The 18,091-nt window shown below is 44.5% G+C and overlaps 1 protein-coding gene across 1 annotated transcript; it reads left to right on the forward strand.

Annotated features, from left to right (window-relative positions):
* Positions 1 to 240: 240 nt before the first annotated feature.
* LOC132835351 (eukaryotic translation initiation factor 5A-1-like) lies at positions 241 to 17,699 on the forward strand. The gene is made up of 6 exons (XM_060854801.1): positions 241 to 348; positions 6,189 to 6,382; positions 8,762 to 8,866; positions 8,985 to 9,116; positions 14,149 to 14,222; positions 15,529 to 17,699. Exons 2-5 carry the CDS (start codon positions 6,212 to 6,214, stop codon positions 14,209 to 14,211), a joined length of 471 nt encoding a protein of 156 aa, XP_060710784.1. The 5' UTR covers positions 241 to 348; positions 6,189 to 6,211; the 3' UTR covers positions 14,212 to 14,222; positions 15,529 to 17,699.
* Positions 17,700 to 18,091: the final 392 nt, after the last annotated feature.

Consider the following 18,091-nt stretch of genomic DNA (forward strand, 5'->3'; position numbering starts at 1 on the left):
GGGCGTTATGCGCAGGCACTTTGTGTGACTAAGGCGTGCGAGGAAGGGAAGGGGAGCGTGTAGCGCGCAGGCGCAGATCGGAACGTTTGTTCGGTGCACAGGCGTTTGGACACCTTGCGCAGGCTCAGAGTGCGGCATCTCCGTGGGAGGGAGGGGAGGAGACGGTCTTGCGCAGGCGCATATGGGTTCCACCTTCCCCTCCCCCCTTCTTCGCCCCTCGTGGAGGAGGACGACGACCCCGGTGCTGTGAGCGAGGGGGCGGGACCCGGCAGGGCGCAGGCGCAGCGGCGCCTATCAGCCGGGCAGGCGCTTGCGCAGCACCGCCCTTTCCTGTCAGTCTCTCGGACGGTGAGTGGCGTCCATGTGGCGGTGGCCGGGGAGGGTTTGGCGGCGGTAACGGTCCCGCAGGGTGTGGAGGGAAGCCTGGGTGTGCCCGAATGGGCCGTGAGGGTCTGGAGAAGATCAGGCGGCCCGAAGAGGGGAAGGCAATGGGCGGCGGGGGCTGCGACTTGGGCGCGAGAGGGAAGGTGGGGTGAACAGTGTAGGCCGCGGCCGCCATTGGGGCTGGGGTGTGGGGGGGGGGGGGGGGTTGGAGGGGGAGAGGCGGCAAGGAAAACCTGGGGCTGTAGGCGTTCCAGGCCGAGAAAGCTATTGGGAGAGACAGAGGGAGGAACAGGAGACCGCTGTGGTGGGGTGAGGAAGGCCGGGGTAAAACGCCAGCCAAGAGGGTCGGGGGCTGGGCATGAGGCCTGCGGGGGCAGAGCCGGGGGTAAAACCTGGAGGGAGAGCTCGGACGGTGTGAGAGTGGGGGGAAGGCCCGGGACGGAAGGAGGGACGTAACGTGGTCTTATCCCGGAATCTGCGGTGGTTTTCTTCTGGGTCGCGTGGGGGTCGTTTATTGAGGTGGGAGAGCGGTATTGATAAGTTAGCATTGGGTAATCGGGGACAGAGGTTATATTGCGGGGTATCTTTGCTGGTAGAGCATTTGGTGAAGTCATGGGCACTGAGGCGCAGGGCGGCAATGTGTCTTTTTGCTGGGCCAGTTTCTATATTGGTTTATCTGGTGAAGGGGAGTGTGATCTGATTCTTCTGTACCGCATGTGGTGTCTCTTGGTATTCACAATTTGGTCGGCACTGTTTTTGCAATAACTGTGCTCTGCCCGAGGTTAAGGACTATACTACCGTTGACTGCAGTGGCGATGAAACGTGCTTTTGCCCAGTCATGCGTTATATTATGTGCTGACTCCTTGAGCACTTTCTAAAATGTCATTAGTGCAGATGATGCTTTATTGACAGACCATCCTCCGATGGAATTCACTTTTGCTATTAGCTTGCTGAATTTCTGATTTTTGTGCACATTCTGATATTTGGGAATGGGTAGGTGAGGATAATGCAATAAATCCAAAGAGAATATTGAATTTCCTCTCAGTGAGTGATTGAGGGGAATGGTATTGATACATTGAATGTCGAAGCTAGATATAAAACTGAGGGAGAAAGAGGGATATGCTGATAGAGAGGAGGTGAGAAAGTGCTCGTTTGAAACTTCACTGTTTATAAAGTTTTAAGTTCAGTATGATTTTTAAAATACCAAACTGCATTAGCTTTCATATCTTTGAAGTAGTTCGCACAGTAAATTCTTGCTAACTAGAAAGGTTTCTGCAGCCTGTTCCAACTGCAACTAACCACATTGCTGTGAAATCTATGTACTGATTCAATGGGGCTGATTATTTGCTCGGTCCCCATTTCTCAAAATGCCCTTCTCTGTTTTCACATTCCCCTGTGATCCTTAGTCACTCCTTGAATTGCTAGTTCTATGTATTGTTTGCAATGCAATTCAAACAGTACAGTGACCTGAAATGGAATCTTTCTCAATCTGAGCTCTTGGTTGAAAAGATTGGTCATGACAACTAGGTAGTTTGGAGTACCTTTACCAATCCAGGGTTGGTTAACCCTTGCTGTGTACCGATGGCTGCTTCTCTTTCAGCTGCTCTCACAACTTGCAATCTCCTTAGTTTCTGCTATGATGTAGAATACAGAAGAGTTGGTCTGTATACACAGCATGCTCCAACAAATAGCGTTGTAATATTGGCCAAATAATGTGCCATGCTTGTAATGAAAAAGCTTGTAGCTGTGACCTGTTTGAGAAGATTTGTTAACACAGGAAAGCAGAAAGTGAGCGTTTTGAGTTGAGACCATTGAAGTGCGACAAGAATTTGTTTTGGCCTCACTTATTCACAATTGATATAAATAACTTTGAAGCTGGAGCAGTGATAATGGTTTTTTTTGCTAATGATACAAAGCCAAGTGGAGCTGTAGACAGGGCACTGGTAGCAAAGGTAATTAAAAATGGCTTCCAAGATGAAAAAAAATTTATTTCTCTCATCGGATGTGCCTGCTTTCGCCCATCCCTAATGTGCTGATCTACTGAATTCTGTTGGCTGCAATTACTACTGTTTTAAAAGGAGCACGTTCTAGAATTTTGCCTCGGTGATAGCGAGGGAACAGAATTAATACCAATCAAGTTGATGAGTGGCTTGGAGAGAAAATTTGCAGGTGATGTTCCTATGTCTGTGCTGCACCTGTCCTTCTAGGTGGAAGTGGCTACAATTTGGTAACTACATGGTCATGTGAACTAACTTGTTCAAACGTATGTGTGACTCCAGATGTGCTTTTACACTCCTGTGAAGTGATTGTTTCAGTGAATTCAAGGCTGATTTGGACCTTGCCCATGACACCATTATGGCATACTGGAATAAAGAAAGACAGAATGAACCTTGGTAAATTTCTGCAGTGCTTCTGAGCATTGTTGGTTCAAGGTACCAGGATAAAGCTGCCACTTGACTGATTAATTTTGAGCTTGTGTTGAAGCTGTAACAAGGCAGTCAAGTGAGGAGTTTCAACAGACCCCTCAATAATGCATTGTAGATGGTGGGGCAAGATTAGAGTAGTTCTGGAAAAGCACAGCGGGGCAGGAAAATTCGTGTTTTGGGCAGGAGCCCTTCATCAGGAAGGCTGGTGGGGCAGCCTTGTCAGGAGTAAGGATGTGAGCTGTAAACCTGCTGTAGTGGCCATTATGTTTATGGCTAGTCCAGTTCAATTTCAAGTGAACGGTGAAGTCTCTTTTTCAGTTTTCAGAGCATGGCCATGGTGATTTTTCCATATTGGGTAGGTGCCAGTGGTACTCTATTGGAACAGGTTGCCAATGGGTCTGGCTTGTTCTGGAGCTACATCTTCAGTATAATTTTCAAGTGTCTAGTATGTTAAGTAACTTTTGATTTAAGATGGGTGTCAATGGTAGGGGAACTTTTGAGAAGGGTTATTCACTTCTCGCTGAAGATTTGAAATGTGGAATTATTCATTTTCATAAGAATTAAAAGCAATGTTTTTGTAAAGGTGTGAAACTTTGTAAATCTCTTCAGAAACTCTTGGATGTGTTTTGTACAAGGAAAGCAGAAAGTTAGTGTACAAGTACAGCAAGTGATTTGGGACTCAAATGACACATTGGCCTCCTTAACAAGGGGATTAGCACATCTTGCTACATTTTTACCAGACTTTGAGATCACAGTGGGACCATATGTGCAGTTTTGTGCTGTTTAACCAAGATGAGCTTGCATCAGAGGTGAGAGTAAAGTTTGAGTAGATTTGTTCCTGCAAATAGGGCTTTTAGTCTTATCAGAGGCTGAATAAGTTGCCTCTTCATTATAAGAATAAGGATAGTTTCATGGAAACAGATGAAATTCTGGAGAGGTTTGACACGGTAAGCTGTAAGGTTGGGGAATCTGAAACATGGGCACTGGGTATACAGTGAAGAGTTGGCCATTTTAGACAAAGGTGATGAGAGCTTCGAAGTTGAGATGGCTCCATATTGACTATATTAGAGAGAGTGGTCAGCAGACTTTTGGTGCCTTGTAAGTTGAGGGGTATGGGAAACAGGACAGAAAGAAAGATGAAGTTGAAACTGGGAAATGATCAAGTTGAGCAGGCTTGATGGGCCGAATGGCCTAGTATTTCTTGAATCTGTTCTGGATGTCTGCTCCTCTTCATGTGAGCAAGTGTTTCCTGACATTGCCTCAAGGCCTGACTGTACTTTAAATGTTCGAGAACCAGAAGGATTATTTCTAGCTCTTGTCTAAGTGGCCTTGGTTATGTTCAGCCATTGTCCTGGGTCCAGGAAGGAATCTGCCTACAGCTCTTTAATGTGGGATCTTCTGGATCATTGGAGATAGAACCCATGTTACACACTACTCAGGACAGCACTGTGTGTAGCACCGCCTGATTGTGCTCAGGCCATTGAGGTGAGAGTTGAGCCCACAACCTTCCTTAAAGGAGATACTGCAACCCACAGAACCTCAATGGGACTTGGGGTTTGGTTAATTTGTCAAGGAGAATCTGCCCTCATTGTGCCTGCTGAAACATTAATCTTTCACTCAATACATTCACTAGGCTTAACACAAGGGCAGAGAATGACAGAGCAATGAAGGTGACTTGGGTATTGGGCATTTAACAGTTAAAATCTGGCTTGTTTGGAAATAAAAGGACTTTGAGCTCCCCAGGCTGTAAGCTGTGCCCCAGTGCCAGTTATGACTTGATTACACGGTTGTGAGGTGCCTCTGTTTTAATCGTCATGGTATAAATGCAGATTGTCTGATCTGATTAGGCTTAATCACAATTCTGATTTTTCGTGAATAGTCATTGATGACTGAAGCATTTTTAAATAATGGGGTTGGTCTCTAAGCATGGCTGTACATTTCTTGTCTGGGTGTTGAAACTTACCTCCAAAAATATACTCTTTGAATACAATTCCAGGATGTTCATGGTCATAGCACAGAAACAGACTCCGGTCCAATCCCTCTATGCTGACCAGACATCCTAACCTAATTTAGTCCTGTTTGCCAGCATTTGGCCCATATCCCTCTATACCCATCCAGATATCTTTTAGATGTTGTAATTGTACCAGCCGCCTCCACTTCCTCTGGTAGCTCATTCCATACACAATGGACACATACATGCATCACCTTCTGCTTGAAAATGTTGCCCCTTAGGTCCCTTTTAAACTTTTGCCCCTCACCCTAAATCTGAGCTCTGGACTCCCCCCACCCCAGAAACTATTTACCCTATACATACCTGTCATGATTTTATAAACCTGTATAAGGTCACCCCTCAGTCTCCGCTCCAAGGAAAATAGCCCCATCATATTCATCCTCTCCCTATAGCTCACGTCCTCCACCCTGGCAACATCCTTGTAAATCTTTTCTGAACCCTTTCAAGTTTCACAACTCTTTTCTGATAGGAAGGAGACCAGAATTGCACGCAATATTCCAACAGTGGCCTCACCAATATCCTGTACAGCTGCAACATGACCTCCCAACTCCTGTACTCAACACTTTGGTATGCTTTCCTTTATTAGTCAAACACAGCCTTCACTATCCTATCTACCTGCGACTCCACTTTCAAGGAGCTATGAACCTGCACTCCAAGGTCTTTGTTCAGCATCACTCCCCAGGACCTTACCATTTAAGTGCAAAATGCAGCACCTAAATTAGACTCCATCTACTACTCAAGATTCCATTATACTCCAAGGTCCATTATACCCCCTTTGTCCACTTCACCTGATTTTGGTGTTGCCTGCAAACTTGCAACTATACTTCCCATGTTCATATTGAAATCATTTATGTTAATGATGAGAAGTAGTGGACCCAGCACCGATCCTTGTGGCACTCCACTGGTCACAGGCCTCCAGTCTGAAGAGCATCCCTCCACCACCACACCCCTCTGTCTTCTACCTTTGAGCCATTAATGTATCCAAATGGCTAGTTCTCCATGCATTCCGTGTGATCTAATCTTGTTAACCTGTCTACCATGAGGAATCTTGTCAAATGCTTTACTGAAGTCCATGTAGATCATGTTCACCACTGCCCTCAACTATCCTGTTGCTGGATCAAGTATGAATGCATGGGAAGTAGTTTGGCAATCAATCAGATGCAGCCTGAATTGTGCTTTTCCAGCACCACTAATCCAGAAAGTAGTTTAATAATGGTGTGGTTGAGCATTCCTGTTAAGGCACCTTGATTAAATAAGCTGCTTCTGTGATATGAATGGGTTATGGTATTGAATGTAGGAACCGTGCAAATGGGACACTTCTGGCTAACTGACCATATAAGCTTACTGGCTGTGCTTCGTCTCTGCAGCACCACTCAACCAACGCTCAAAAATGGCTGATCCTTCTGATGTGGATTTTGAGACTGGCCACTCCGGGGCTTCCACCACCTATCCTATGCAATGCTCTGCTCTGCGCAAAAATGGCTTTGTGGTGCTGAAGGGACGTCCATGCAAGATTGTGGACATGTCAACTTCCAAGACTGGGAAACATGGCCATGCTAAGGTAAGAGTGAAGTGGTGTGGTGGCAACTTCACAAGGCTTTGCTGGCCTCGCTCTATAAATTGGAACTCCTCCTCAAGGTGTTCTGTCGAGCACCATGACATACACTGAACCGAAGCCCACACCCCAAAGAACTGAGCTCATTATTTACTGCCTTGGTTTCTAATGAAATATTCTTCAATCCCTATACGTGAGATGGAACTGTATCTCTGCAGCTTCTGAAGATCCTCAGTTGTGTATGCTTTTGTACTTTTGAGTGTCCCCAATTGTCATTCTGCAAATGGCAACTGTCCCTTCAGTTGTCTAGAGTTTGAGCGTAGGAATTCCCATTCAAAACTTCTGTCTCTTCCATCTCCCTTTAAGGTGATCTTCAAACTTCCCACCTTGACCAATTTGCAGTCGACTTTTAAATTCCTATGGTTCACTCTCCAACTTGTTCCCTGAAATGATTTATAGATGCTAGCACCATTGTAGGAAGTGTGTGACTTTGTATCAACCCTCCCTCTGCACTAACTATGAATTTGACTGTTCAGGTGGTGAACAAGGCTGAGAGACGTCAGCCCTGATAAAGTTCCTTGTCGCCAGGTGTGCAGAAACAACCTGTGATTTCTGTGCTTGGAATGAGGTTCTTCCTGTCAGTTATAGGCAGGCTGTATGCTGTGGCAGACAATTGACCACTGGATCAATACAAAAACTCTGATCAGCCTGAGGCTTATTGTACCTGTGCTGGATTCTATTAATCTTATACCCACTCCTATGTCATTTTTCTCCTGATGAGTTTGCAGACCTTGACAAATATTGGAGGAATACTTGATTAGATTAGATTCCCTACAGACTGGTAGCAGGCCCTTCGGCCCGACTGTCCAAGGAGTAACCCACCCAGACATATTCTCCAACCCTTTATTTACACTTAACACTATTGGGGAAATTTAGCATGGCCAATCTACCTGACCTGCACATCTTTGGACTGTGGGAGGAAACCGGAGCTCACGGAGGGAACCCATGCAGACACTGAGAGAATATGCAAGCTCCACACAGACAGTGGCCTGAGGCCGGAATTGACACCGGGTGACTGGTGCTAACCAGAACCACTGTGTTGCCCTCTTTTTTTAAAGTTCTTCCATCTGAGGCAGAGTTGCGAATCACAGTTCATTGAAAAAAAAATTATCATCTCCCCCTACCCCTGTCACTAGGAAGTTTCTATGTATTATCAAAATACCGAATTTGGAACAGCTCAATTTTAACTAGTTAATGTGAGGTTTCTTGAAATGATCTGCAGATAGAAAACTGCCACTGCTGTCATTACTGGTTTGGATTGCCTCTGCCCTATTGCAGTGGCTACTTTCTGGAATTCCTGCCTCAGGACTGTGGACTGGTTACCTTCAGGTGCTCCATGTGCTGGAATTAGCCATACAGCATGGAAACAAACCCTTCAGTCCAGCCAGTCTTTGCCAAACATAATCCTCAACTAAACTAATCCCTTCTAGTTGATTACTTCTGGCTCAGGTTCCTGCAAACATTTATTAAAACGTCTTTTAACCATTGTAATTGTAACCACTTCCATTGCTTCCTCAGGAATTTCATCCAAGATGTGAAATCCCTATTTTTTTTAAAATTGCCCCTATGCCTTTTTTTAAATCTCTCTCCTCTCACCTTAAACATGTACCCACTTGTCTTGAAAACCCCCATTCTCGGGTAAAGGCAACTGCCATTAACTCTATCCATACCACTCATTTTATAAACTTCTGTAACGCTGCCCCTCAACTTCCTGCGCTCCAATGAAAAAGGTCCCAGCCTTTCCAACCTTTATTTGTAACTCAAACTTTCTATATCCAGTAGCATCCTGGTAAATCTCTTCACAACTCTCTCTAGCTTAATATCCTTCCTATGATTGGGTGAGAACTCCAGAAGAGGCCTCACCAATGTTCTGTACAACCTTAACGTGACCAATTCCTATACTCAAAGGACTCAGCAATAAAGGCATTTGGCACACTTGCCTTCAACTTCCGTGTGTGTGTGTGTGTGTGTGTGTATATGATGCAAACTTCAAAAAATTGTACTTGAACCCCAGGTCCTTCTGTTCTACCAGAACGTTTGCATTCTAATTGTCTTCGCACTTTTCCTCCCCCCATTTTGTGCTCTCTCTCTCTGCTTTCCCCTCCTTCCTATTGTCCCTCTTTTCTTTCTTCTTGTTCCTCATCTCACCCAGCCCCAACTCGCCCCTTCAAAGATTGGTGGCCTGGCGGGACCATTTACCATGTCAGTGGACTTCACCCATTAAAAGTTGCATCATTACTCAGCAGCTTTTTGCATTTGTATAGCGTGTGCAAGTGATTCTCAGCCACTTTTGCATGATTCCTTACCAGGTCTGTCTGTCTTTAGGTTCACTTGGTTGGCATTGATCTGTTCACTGGCAAGAAGTATGAGGACATCTGCCCTTCCACCCATAACATGGATGTGCCCAACATCAGTAGATGTGACTATCAGGTATAGATGTTGGGGATTGTTGCGTGGGGGACTTGGTGCTGGAGTTTCTGTCACTTTGTGGATGGGGGAATGGAGTAACGGGTCATGCAACTGTTTTCTCTGTGCTACTCCTCTGCAGCTGATTGGCATTCTGGATGGCTACCTGTCTCTTTTGGCTGATTCTGGTGAGGTGCGTGATGACCTGAAGCTTCCTGATTCAGAGCTGGGCAAGGACATTGAACAACGCTACGCTGCTGGCGAAGAGACACTGGTGCGTATTTTTTTTTGGCTATCCTTTTGGTCCTGTTTTCCCTCCCTGGATTGGTATCTTGCTTCTCTCCAGTACCATTTTAATTTTTCTTTCTTTAGGGTGGAGTTATGGGGAGACAAGGCACAGTGATTGTGGGTCGGTCTCCAGACTGGGGATTTGCTATTTCTTGCGTGGAATTGCAAACAAAAATCATATCATATACCTGTTAAAGTACAGATTTAGACAGCTTAGGGATCCCTTGTGGACTCAGGCCTCTAAGCCCCCTCTCCGTTCGTCCCAGAGATTGTACTCTTTGGAAGCCTGGAATAAAATTCTTAGTTTAATTTTAGTCATCCCTTTAATTACCAATAAAGTCACTGTTACTAGGTTCCAATAATCTAGGAGAGTAGGATACCAACTCCAAGTGCCCAAACAGGCTATACCGTGTACTGATACAAAAACGTTTGTAAAAACATTGCATGTTCTTATTTAGACAGATAAATGAAAGACAATAATTCATGAAGTTAATTGACAGGCCTGTGTACATTTGACTAATCACTCCTACAGACCCTAAGCCATTCAGGTGGGAAAAACCTATCCAGCTCGAGTTAGGCACCTACTAATGAGAGAAACTATATTGTAGAGGTATCAGTCTGGGATAATTGGATAATTCATAAGGTAACCTTGCACAGCTTACATGTCAGATAGTTGTTTTACAAAATGGCTTCTTAGCAAAGAGGGCAGACTTTTGACCATAAACTGGTTTTCTGACATGTGCCAGAATCTCTTCAATGTTAGGCTTAGAATAACTTTTTTTTTAAAGCTAGGAGCAGACTCCTGCTTTTTAAGCCCTGAATCATTCTGTACCTGAGGCTGAGATGTTACTATAAGGTTGCGTTTAAACTGATTCATTTAATCTTTGAATTAAACATCCTTTCCTTTCAGAGTTGTGATTCAAATTCAAATGAGACATAAGATCTGATTAGTTAGAATTGACTGTGGAGCTGTAGAGTAGTCTGCAAGAACAGCAAATAAGTTAAAGCTGCCCCAATGTTACCTTTTTACAGAGTTTATATTAACAGGTAATGGCTACTCCATATCATAAAGTCTCAAAAATGCAATTAAGTTCAATCCATAGCAGGTAAGCACTAAGAGTTAACTTTCTACTGGCTCTCTGTTAAGTATCCTTTTGAACTCAAGTCGGACTTGTAACAGGAAAGGTGTTTTTTCCTCTGTCCAGCTCGCAAGGGCTAATAAGAATCCATTATAGTTGACAGAATCTGACCATCAGTTACAAGACTTTTGATAGTACAGTTTGTTTCGGGGTCAGAATCAAACAGTTATTAATTTCACAAGGGAGAAGCTGCAAGTTGTGTCCTGTTTACAGAGTCACTGATATTAGGGCAAATGTTCTTTAATTGCCTTAGAGCATCCTGTTATCACTTGGTGAGCATAGATGTTTTTACCTTCTCCAAACGTTGGGCTCCTGCCTTTTTTTTTTACTGAGCCCCCTGTCCATTTTCTAGTGTGCAGCAAATGTGTTCTATAATTCAACATTACATTTTAGTCTCAACGTTTAAAGACAAGTTTTAAGGCTATTGACTTTCTCATACCTACATTGTAGAGATGTACAGCGTGGAAACAAATCCTTCAGCATGAAATGGGACCTAAGAGGCAACTTTTCTACAGAGGGTAGTGCGTGTGTGGAAGAGCTTCTAGAGGAAGTGGTGGAGGCTTTTCAATTTAAAAGGCATTTGGGTGGGTGTATGAATAGGAAGGTTTTAGAGGAATATGGGCCAAGTGCTGGCAAATGGGACAAGATTAATTTATGATATTCTAGTAGACATCGATGAGTTGGATTCAAGGGTTTGTTTCCAAGCTGTATATTTCCGACTGTCTTTCATAAAAAGGAAACAAAAAATGTCTGGTTGGATAAACTTGTAAAAGGGAGGCCGAAAGTTGGCATGCGAGTATCGGAAGGCAAATAGAATGTCTTTGTTGAAGGGGTTGGCGTAAAGAATAAGGATGTCTTGTTACAATGCTGCAGGGTGTTTATTCTCCAGAGTTGAGAAGAATGAGAAGTGCATGAAAGTGGAATATTTGGAAGGGGACTGACAAGGTTGATGCAGGTTCTTTCCCCATGAGTGGGAAATCTAGAACAAGGGGCTCGGGGTTAGGGATCCGTTCTGGATTGAAACGAGTAATTTCTTGACCACTTTCAGTTTTTGGAATTCTGTACCATGATGTTGCAAATGTTTTTGGGAATTGGGGGTGCAACCGGAAAATGGTGTTGAAGCTCAAGATCAGCCATGATTGTACTGAATGGCCATATCCTAATCATGTTGGTGCAACTGAGGAATTGAACTGCAGCCTCTGCTTTAGCAGTAGCAGGTCAGGTTATTCCTGACCTGGACTGTCAACATGAACATCAATGAGTGGCCTATGTCTGTGCTATGTCATGAGGAAATAGAGTGTTGATCTTGACAGCTGGTGCCTTCCATCGTTGTATAACTTGTGGCAGAGTGAATGGTGTGCATGGCCCGTTCTTGGAAAAATGGTGTCTTTAGGGAAATGATCGATAATCTTGCTAAATAAATAATGTACAGAAGCCTGAACACATGCACCAGCTGGTTTGGAAACAGTTTTTCTGTCCTGCTGTTGTTAGAATACTGAATGGGCTCTCAACTATTAATATTCGCCTGTATTTGTTTTTGCTGTTGACCTATTATTTACATATCTGATCTGTCGTTATTGTTCACAAGACAAAGACACTGTGCCTCTGTACATACGACAATAAATTCAATTCAATTACTATCCAAAAAAATCCTTCATCCTGTTATTGCCACAGTCGTTTCTCCCAGAGATTCCAACCATTGAATCAGTGATCTGCATGCCTTTTTCCAAGTTAATTGTGGGTTTGGGGCGGCACGGTGGCACAGTGGTTAGCACTGCTGCCTCACAGCGCCGGAGACCCGGGTTCAATTCCCGACTCAGGCGACTGACTGTGTGGAGTTTGCACGTTCTCCCCGTGTCAGTGTGGGTTTCCTCCGGGTGCTCCGGTTTCCTCCCACAGTCCAAAAGATGTGCGGGTTAGGTGAATTGACCATGCTAAATTGCCCTTAGTGTTAGGTAAGGGGTAAATGTAGGGGTATGGGTGGGTTTCGCTTCGGCGGGTCGGTGTGGACTTGTTGGGCCGAAGGGCCTGTTTCCACACTGTAAATCTAATCAAGCATAGGAATCCAGACTGACATTCCTTTGTTCTGAGGGAGCATAGTGCTGTCAGTTTTTGGATTAGATGTTAACCCTCTGCCCCATTGGGTGCAAGTTAATAAGAGCAGATTATCCCTGAATCACCCTACCTTGAAGTTGTCAGGGTGAACTTGTCTACTGGGATGGATTGAGGATTTTCTGTGTGACAGAAGGCAGAGAGTTGGGAGAAAAGGTTCTTTTTTGGAATGGCAGCCAGTGACAAGCGGTGTCCCGCAGGGTTCAGTGTTGGGGCCACAGCTGGATGAAGGAACTGGGGGCATTCTAGCGAAGTTTGCAGATGATACGAAGTTAGGTGGACAGGCAGGTAGTACTGAGGATGTGGGGAGGCTACAGAAGGATCTAGACAGTTTGGGAGAGTGGTCCAGGAAACAGCTGATGGAATTCAACGTGAGCAAATGCGAGGTCTTGCACTTTGGCAAAAAAAAAATAAAAGCATAGACTGCTTTCTAAAAGGTGAGAAAATTTGTAAAGCCAAAGTACAAAGGGATCTGGGAGTGCTAGTCGAGGATTCTGTAAAGGTAAACATGCAGGTTGTGTCCGTGATTAAGAAAGCGAATGCAATGTTGTCACTGATCAAGAGGGTTGGAATATAAAAGCACCGTTGTGCTACTGAGATTTTGTAAAGCTCTGGTTAGGCCCCATTTGGAGTACTGTGTCCAGTTTTGGTCCCCACACCTCAGGAAGGACATACTGGCACTAGAACTTGTCCAGCGGAGATTCACACGGATGATCCCTGGAATGGTTGGTCTAACATATGAGGAACTGCTGAGGATCCTGGGGTTGTATTCATTAGAGTTTAGAAGATTAAAGGGAGACTTAACAGAAACTTACAAGATCATACATGGCTTGGAAAGGGTGGACGCTTGGAAATTTTTTCCGTTAGGAAAGGAGACTAGGACCCGTGGACACAGCCTTAAAATTAGAGGAGCTCAATTTAGAACAGAAATGCGGAGACATTTCTTCAGCCAGAGTGGTGGGCCTGTGGAATTCATTGCCGCAGAGTGCAGTGGAGGCCGGGACGCTAAATATCTTCAAGGCAGAGATTGATAGATTGTTGATGTCTCGAGGAATTAAGGTCTACGGGGAGAATGGGGGTAAGTGGAGTTGAAATGTCCATCAGCCATGATTGAATGGCGGAGTGGGAACGATGGGCCGAATGGCCTTCCTTCCACTCTTATGTCTTATGGTCTTCATCTGCCCGTTCCTGTTTCTCCCAGCTCCTTGTCCCTACAGCAGATTATGCTTCTTTCAAATGTTAGTATTTTAAATAAGTATATTACTCTTAAATTGGTGTCTTCAATCTCATTCTCATTCTCCTGAGATCTCAGTTCAGCTGGATTCTCAGTCTTGTCTGAGAATCTTTCCCCCCCACAGAGTTCAGTGGAGATAGATTGATTTATAATTATTTTTAAGGCTGAGTTAGATTCTTGACTTGCAAGGAGTCTATGGATGTTCAGAGGTGCAGATGTGAACTTGAGGCTACAATCTGTTATACTATGATCCTATCATTGAAACAGACTGGGGCTATGTGAACTAATTTGTGGACTGGTCTCTGGTTCTCTTCACTTGCCTGGTCTGATTCTGTAAGGGCTACCTCCCATTCTTTGGCAGTCAGACTTCAAGCTCTGTCCCAGCGTCAAATAGCAATCTTTGGCTGGTGTGGAACAGCTTCCTGCTTCTACCTGGTGTGGTATATGAATGGTCCAGAACGCTTGTGGTATTTTACTTTATTAAACAGGCAATGTACATTCTTCTGCTTATACTTTTTTTGTTCACCCTCCAGATCACTGTCCTCAGCGCCATGAATGAAGAGTCTGCTATTGCTGCCAAGGTCATGAGCAAGTAACTGCAACATAGGTTAGTATTGTGAGGGTGGTCTAACCACACCAATGTGACTTGATCCAGGGCCTTGCTGTTAATGCTTCCACTTTCTTCTCCCTCAGCACAATATCAAGCTGGCTGTCCATGGGAGGGGGTGGGGGAAAGCGTCTCATTTGAACAGGGTCTTGATCTGTTTAATTTTATAGGTTGAAGATGAAACAGCAGGCAAGATGTGAGTTGTCAGTCTGAATCCTGGTTGTACTTTTCCCTGTCTGTTCTTGGATGCAAAGGATCCTGTAGCTACAGTTTTATATTGCTTGAGGTGGCAGACTTCTGTTTGACCTGAGGCCAATATGCATCCTGCACATACATATTTCTGCTATAAATCTGAAATAAAAAGCACTGGAGAAACTCCAGTCACACTGGTGGAAATGTTCACATGCCCTAGTCACACGTTGGCAGACCTGCTGAGTATCTCCAGCACTTTATTGCTCCTATATTCTTTGAAGTAAATGATTGGGCCATTTTGTAGGGGTTTGCTGTGTACCAACTGGCTGCCATGTTTTCTGCATCAGTGGTAGTATGGTGCTAACGTTGGGGAGATAGGTGTTTGAATCCCCCCACAAAGGTAGTGGAATTAGCTTTTCAATGGATATTTTTATTGAATTCTAAGGGCAACCGTTATCTATAGCTGTTGTCTATAGTTGTAAAACCCCATCTGATCACTCTTGTCTTTTCATAGCCTCCTAACAGTGTGGAGGCAAGCCATTCAGCCCATCGAGTCCATATCAACTCAGGGTAGTCCACTCTACCCTGTTCTTGTGACCCTGCATTTCCCTAGCCTACACAATTGACCTAACTTGCGTAGCATTGGACTGTGGGAATGACCCCAGTTGAAGGCCACGCAGGTGTGGGGAGAATGTGCAAACTCCACCTCAGCTAGTCACCTGAGGGTGGAATTGAACCAGGGTCCCTGGCACAGACAGCAGTGCTAACCACTGAGCCACCATACTGCCCCAAACTTTAAGTTGTAATTCCAGATCCACAGCGATATTGTTGACTTCTGACTGTCTCTGAAAGTCTTGAGCAAACCACCATTCTGTTCAAGGGGGCAAAAGCACTGGTAAAACCAGTGACACCATTATCCTGAGTGTGAATTTTAAAAAAACACCATTGGCTATTAAGTGCCTTGGGATATCCAAGGGCTGTGAAAGACCCCAGAGAAATACAGCAGTAGCATCTCTTTTTCTGCCCACAAACTATCCAGTTCCAACACATTGTGACTTGTTTTATTGATTGTTTTGTATTTCATACTGACCTCTGTCTTTTGTTTTGTTTTCAGGATACAGCTTCTGGTTTAAAAGAAATACCCAGACCTGAGAGGCTAAAAGTGCGCTTTGGGATTGAGAGACTTTTTATTTCAATGAGAAAATGACAAAGTATAATTTAATCAAAAACCAAAAAAAAAACAAAAAAAAGTTTGCAAGCGAACACTAACTTTATTTCAGAAACCCTGGCAATAAAACAAACCCCACTGTATGACCATAAGCAAATGGGTTTTACTTTGGAGCCCAGATCTCTTTTGACCCCACTGCTGTTGGGGAAACTTGATGAGATCATTGTGTTCTGTCTCAGAAGGCATTGAATAGAACTGTGCCCCCTGCCTTTGTGCTACTCCCACCACCCCTCCTTCCAGGGTCATGAACCATTTCCTAATTACCAGTGAGGATGGTAGCTTTTGATTTTCATTTTGGCTTTTAGTTCTTAGCTGTCATCTTCATTCTGTACTCATGTGTATGTGTGGCCACTGTAGTCATGGTTATGCAGAGTGATCTCAGATCTTGCACTTGGTTCACTAGGCTGTGTTATACAGAGAGGCATGTGGGACTGTACAGAACATAGGTGTGAACTCTGCTGTAGTAAGCCCTGTCTTTTTGGGGGGTGGGGGGAGTGAATAGTCAGTGGGTATTTAGTTCAGCTGAAATAAAGTCTGTGTGACCCCTGTTTTGTGGAATATTGTCTTGTCTTCATCTGTTTATGCCATCAGGGAGTGTTGAGGCTGGATTTCCTTCATTGAACTAGGAAAGGTCTGAATTTTAATAGAAGAAATATTGAGTTTTGAAAGGGCAGTGCCACTTTGTTTCAGCGCAGGTCAAACGTTTAGCCCCCCCCCACCACCACCACGTCTCTTGCTCTCCAACTTTTTTTTCCAACCGCCTTATGAAGGATACTTTTCCATCCTGCCTGCCTCTGCTATAAGATCGAACGTGGGAAGCCTGAGGGGAGGACCTGCTACAGAGCAGGTCACTGATAGCTCGACTCCGACACAGGGTTGAACTGCTTGGTATTAATAAGTGGTGCTTGGATGCCCCAACCCCACTTCTATCCAGTCTTTAGTAGGAGGAGGAAGTTTGGCCTCTTTTCACGTTCCTCCTTCCACTAGCACCCCTTGTGCTGCCCCCACCCAACAAATCCTCCACCCTGTGTGCTATAACAGAATTGTGTGAATCAGTCTGGGTAGCGGGGGTCACTATGATAGCATTTTTAGCATGAGTGGGGCTGAGCCACCAGACATGGTGCTATGAACCTTGTCTTAATTGTATTGCTTTGTCCAAAAACAGCTGTTCTCAATGGGAATCCCTGTTTTAAGTTCAAAATAAACCTTGCAAGAAATTAGGAAACTGTGTACACCTATTTGGCTTAATTCCACTGCATTTTAAAAGGAAATAAATACACGTTTTTGTTATGCCTTGAAATTTGCTGATGTTTGCCTGTGAATTGCTTTGTGTGAATGAGTAGCTTACTGTATGGATTCTCATGGTGTGAATGAATAGCTTAATTTGTGTGTGCACATGAAGACAACTGCAAACCATTCTGGCGCCTACAAGGCTACCTCATTTCCCTGTAGTTGTGGCTGGTTATACATAGAATGATCTGAGATCTTTTGCAGAGAGGAATGTGGGACTAAAGAATGTAGGTATGAACCCTGATGCTATAGCCAGTCCTGTCTGTCTTTTGGGAGAGGGCGGGTTGGTGTTGAATAGCCAGTGGGGGTGGGGGTGGGGGTAGTTCAGCTGAAGTAAAATCTGTTAACCCCTGTTTTGTGGAATTTGTGTCTTGCCTTCACCTGTTTATGCCATTGGGGATTTTTGAGGCTTGGGGCTGGATTTCCTTCATTGAAGTGGGAAAGGTCTGAATTTTAATAAGAGAAATAGAGTTTTGAAAGGGCAGTGCCACTTTGTTTCAGCGCAGGTCAAACGTTTCATCTCTTTTTTTTTCCCCCCCTCCCCCCACCTCTGTGGTCCATCCAGACTAAGTGGCTACTCAGTGACACACACGTTAAAGGCAGCAGTGGCTACCCCATGCTGGTTGTAAACTATCACTTTTATCACTCACCACCCAATTCCAGCTTTTGATGTTTGGGGAGGGGGTTTGTCTGGGGTGGAGAGGGTCTAACATTACTCTGAATAACTAAATGCAAACCAGTTTAAAATAAAGTTAACATTAAAGTTACCGTCAGCGGTGCTTCATTTCTGCACACAAGCACTTCATTTTTGTCTGTGTAGGCAGGGAAGAAGAGATGCTGTCTCCTATTTGTAGTTTCCTTTTTGGCATGGATTAGCTCTGCAAAATCTTTGGCCCTGCAATTGGCCTTCTGTGACTTAGGTCACCTGAGGGGGTGGTGGCCTGATGGTAGTATTGCTAGACTATTAATCCAGAATGTCTCTAGAACAGGTTTGAAGCCTGTCATGGCCGATGGTGGAATTAAGAATCTGATTACCCTGAAATCATTGTCTGAAAGTCCCATCGGGTTTACTCAGACCTTCAGGGAAGGAAATCTGTCATCCACACCTCGTATGGCCAACTTGTGTGCACAAGGTGGTTGACTCTCCATTGTCCTCGTA

This window comes from Hemiscyllium ocellatum, chromosome 44 (genome assembly GCF_020745735.1).
Source record: "Hemiscyllium ocellatum isolate sHemOce1 chromosome 44, sHemOce1.pat.X.cur, whole genome shotgun sequence".
Lineage (NCBI taxonomy): Eukaryota > Metazoa > Chordata > Chondrichthyes > Orectolobiformes > Hemiscylliidae > Hemiscyllium > Hemiscyllium ocellatum.

What these genes read in the sequence shown, in the direction of transcription:
- LOC132835351 (XM_060854801.1), top strand. Translation starts at nt 6,212, where the DNA reads ATGGCTGATCCTTCTGATGTGGATTTTGAGACTGGCCACTCCGGGGCT. An exon ending in GGAAACATGGCCATGCTAAG is followed by an intron (nt 6,383 to 8,761) that starts GTAAGAGTGAAG and finishes GTCTGTCTTTAG; the next exon opens with GTTCACTTGGTTGGCATTGA. An exon ending in CTGCTGGCGAAGAGACACTG is followed by an intron (nt 9,117 to 14,148) that starts GTGCGTATTTTT and finishes TTCACCCTCCAG; the next exon opens with ATCACTGTCCTCAGCGCCAT.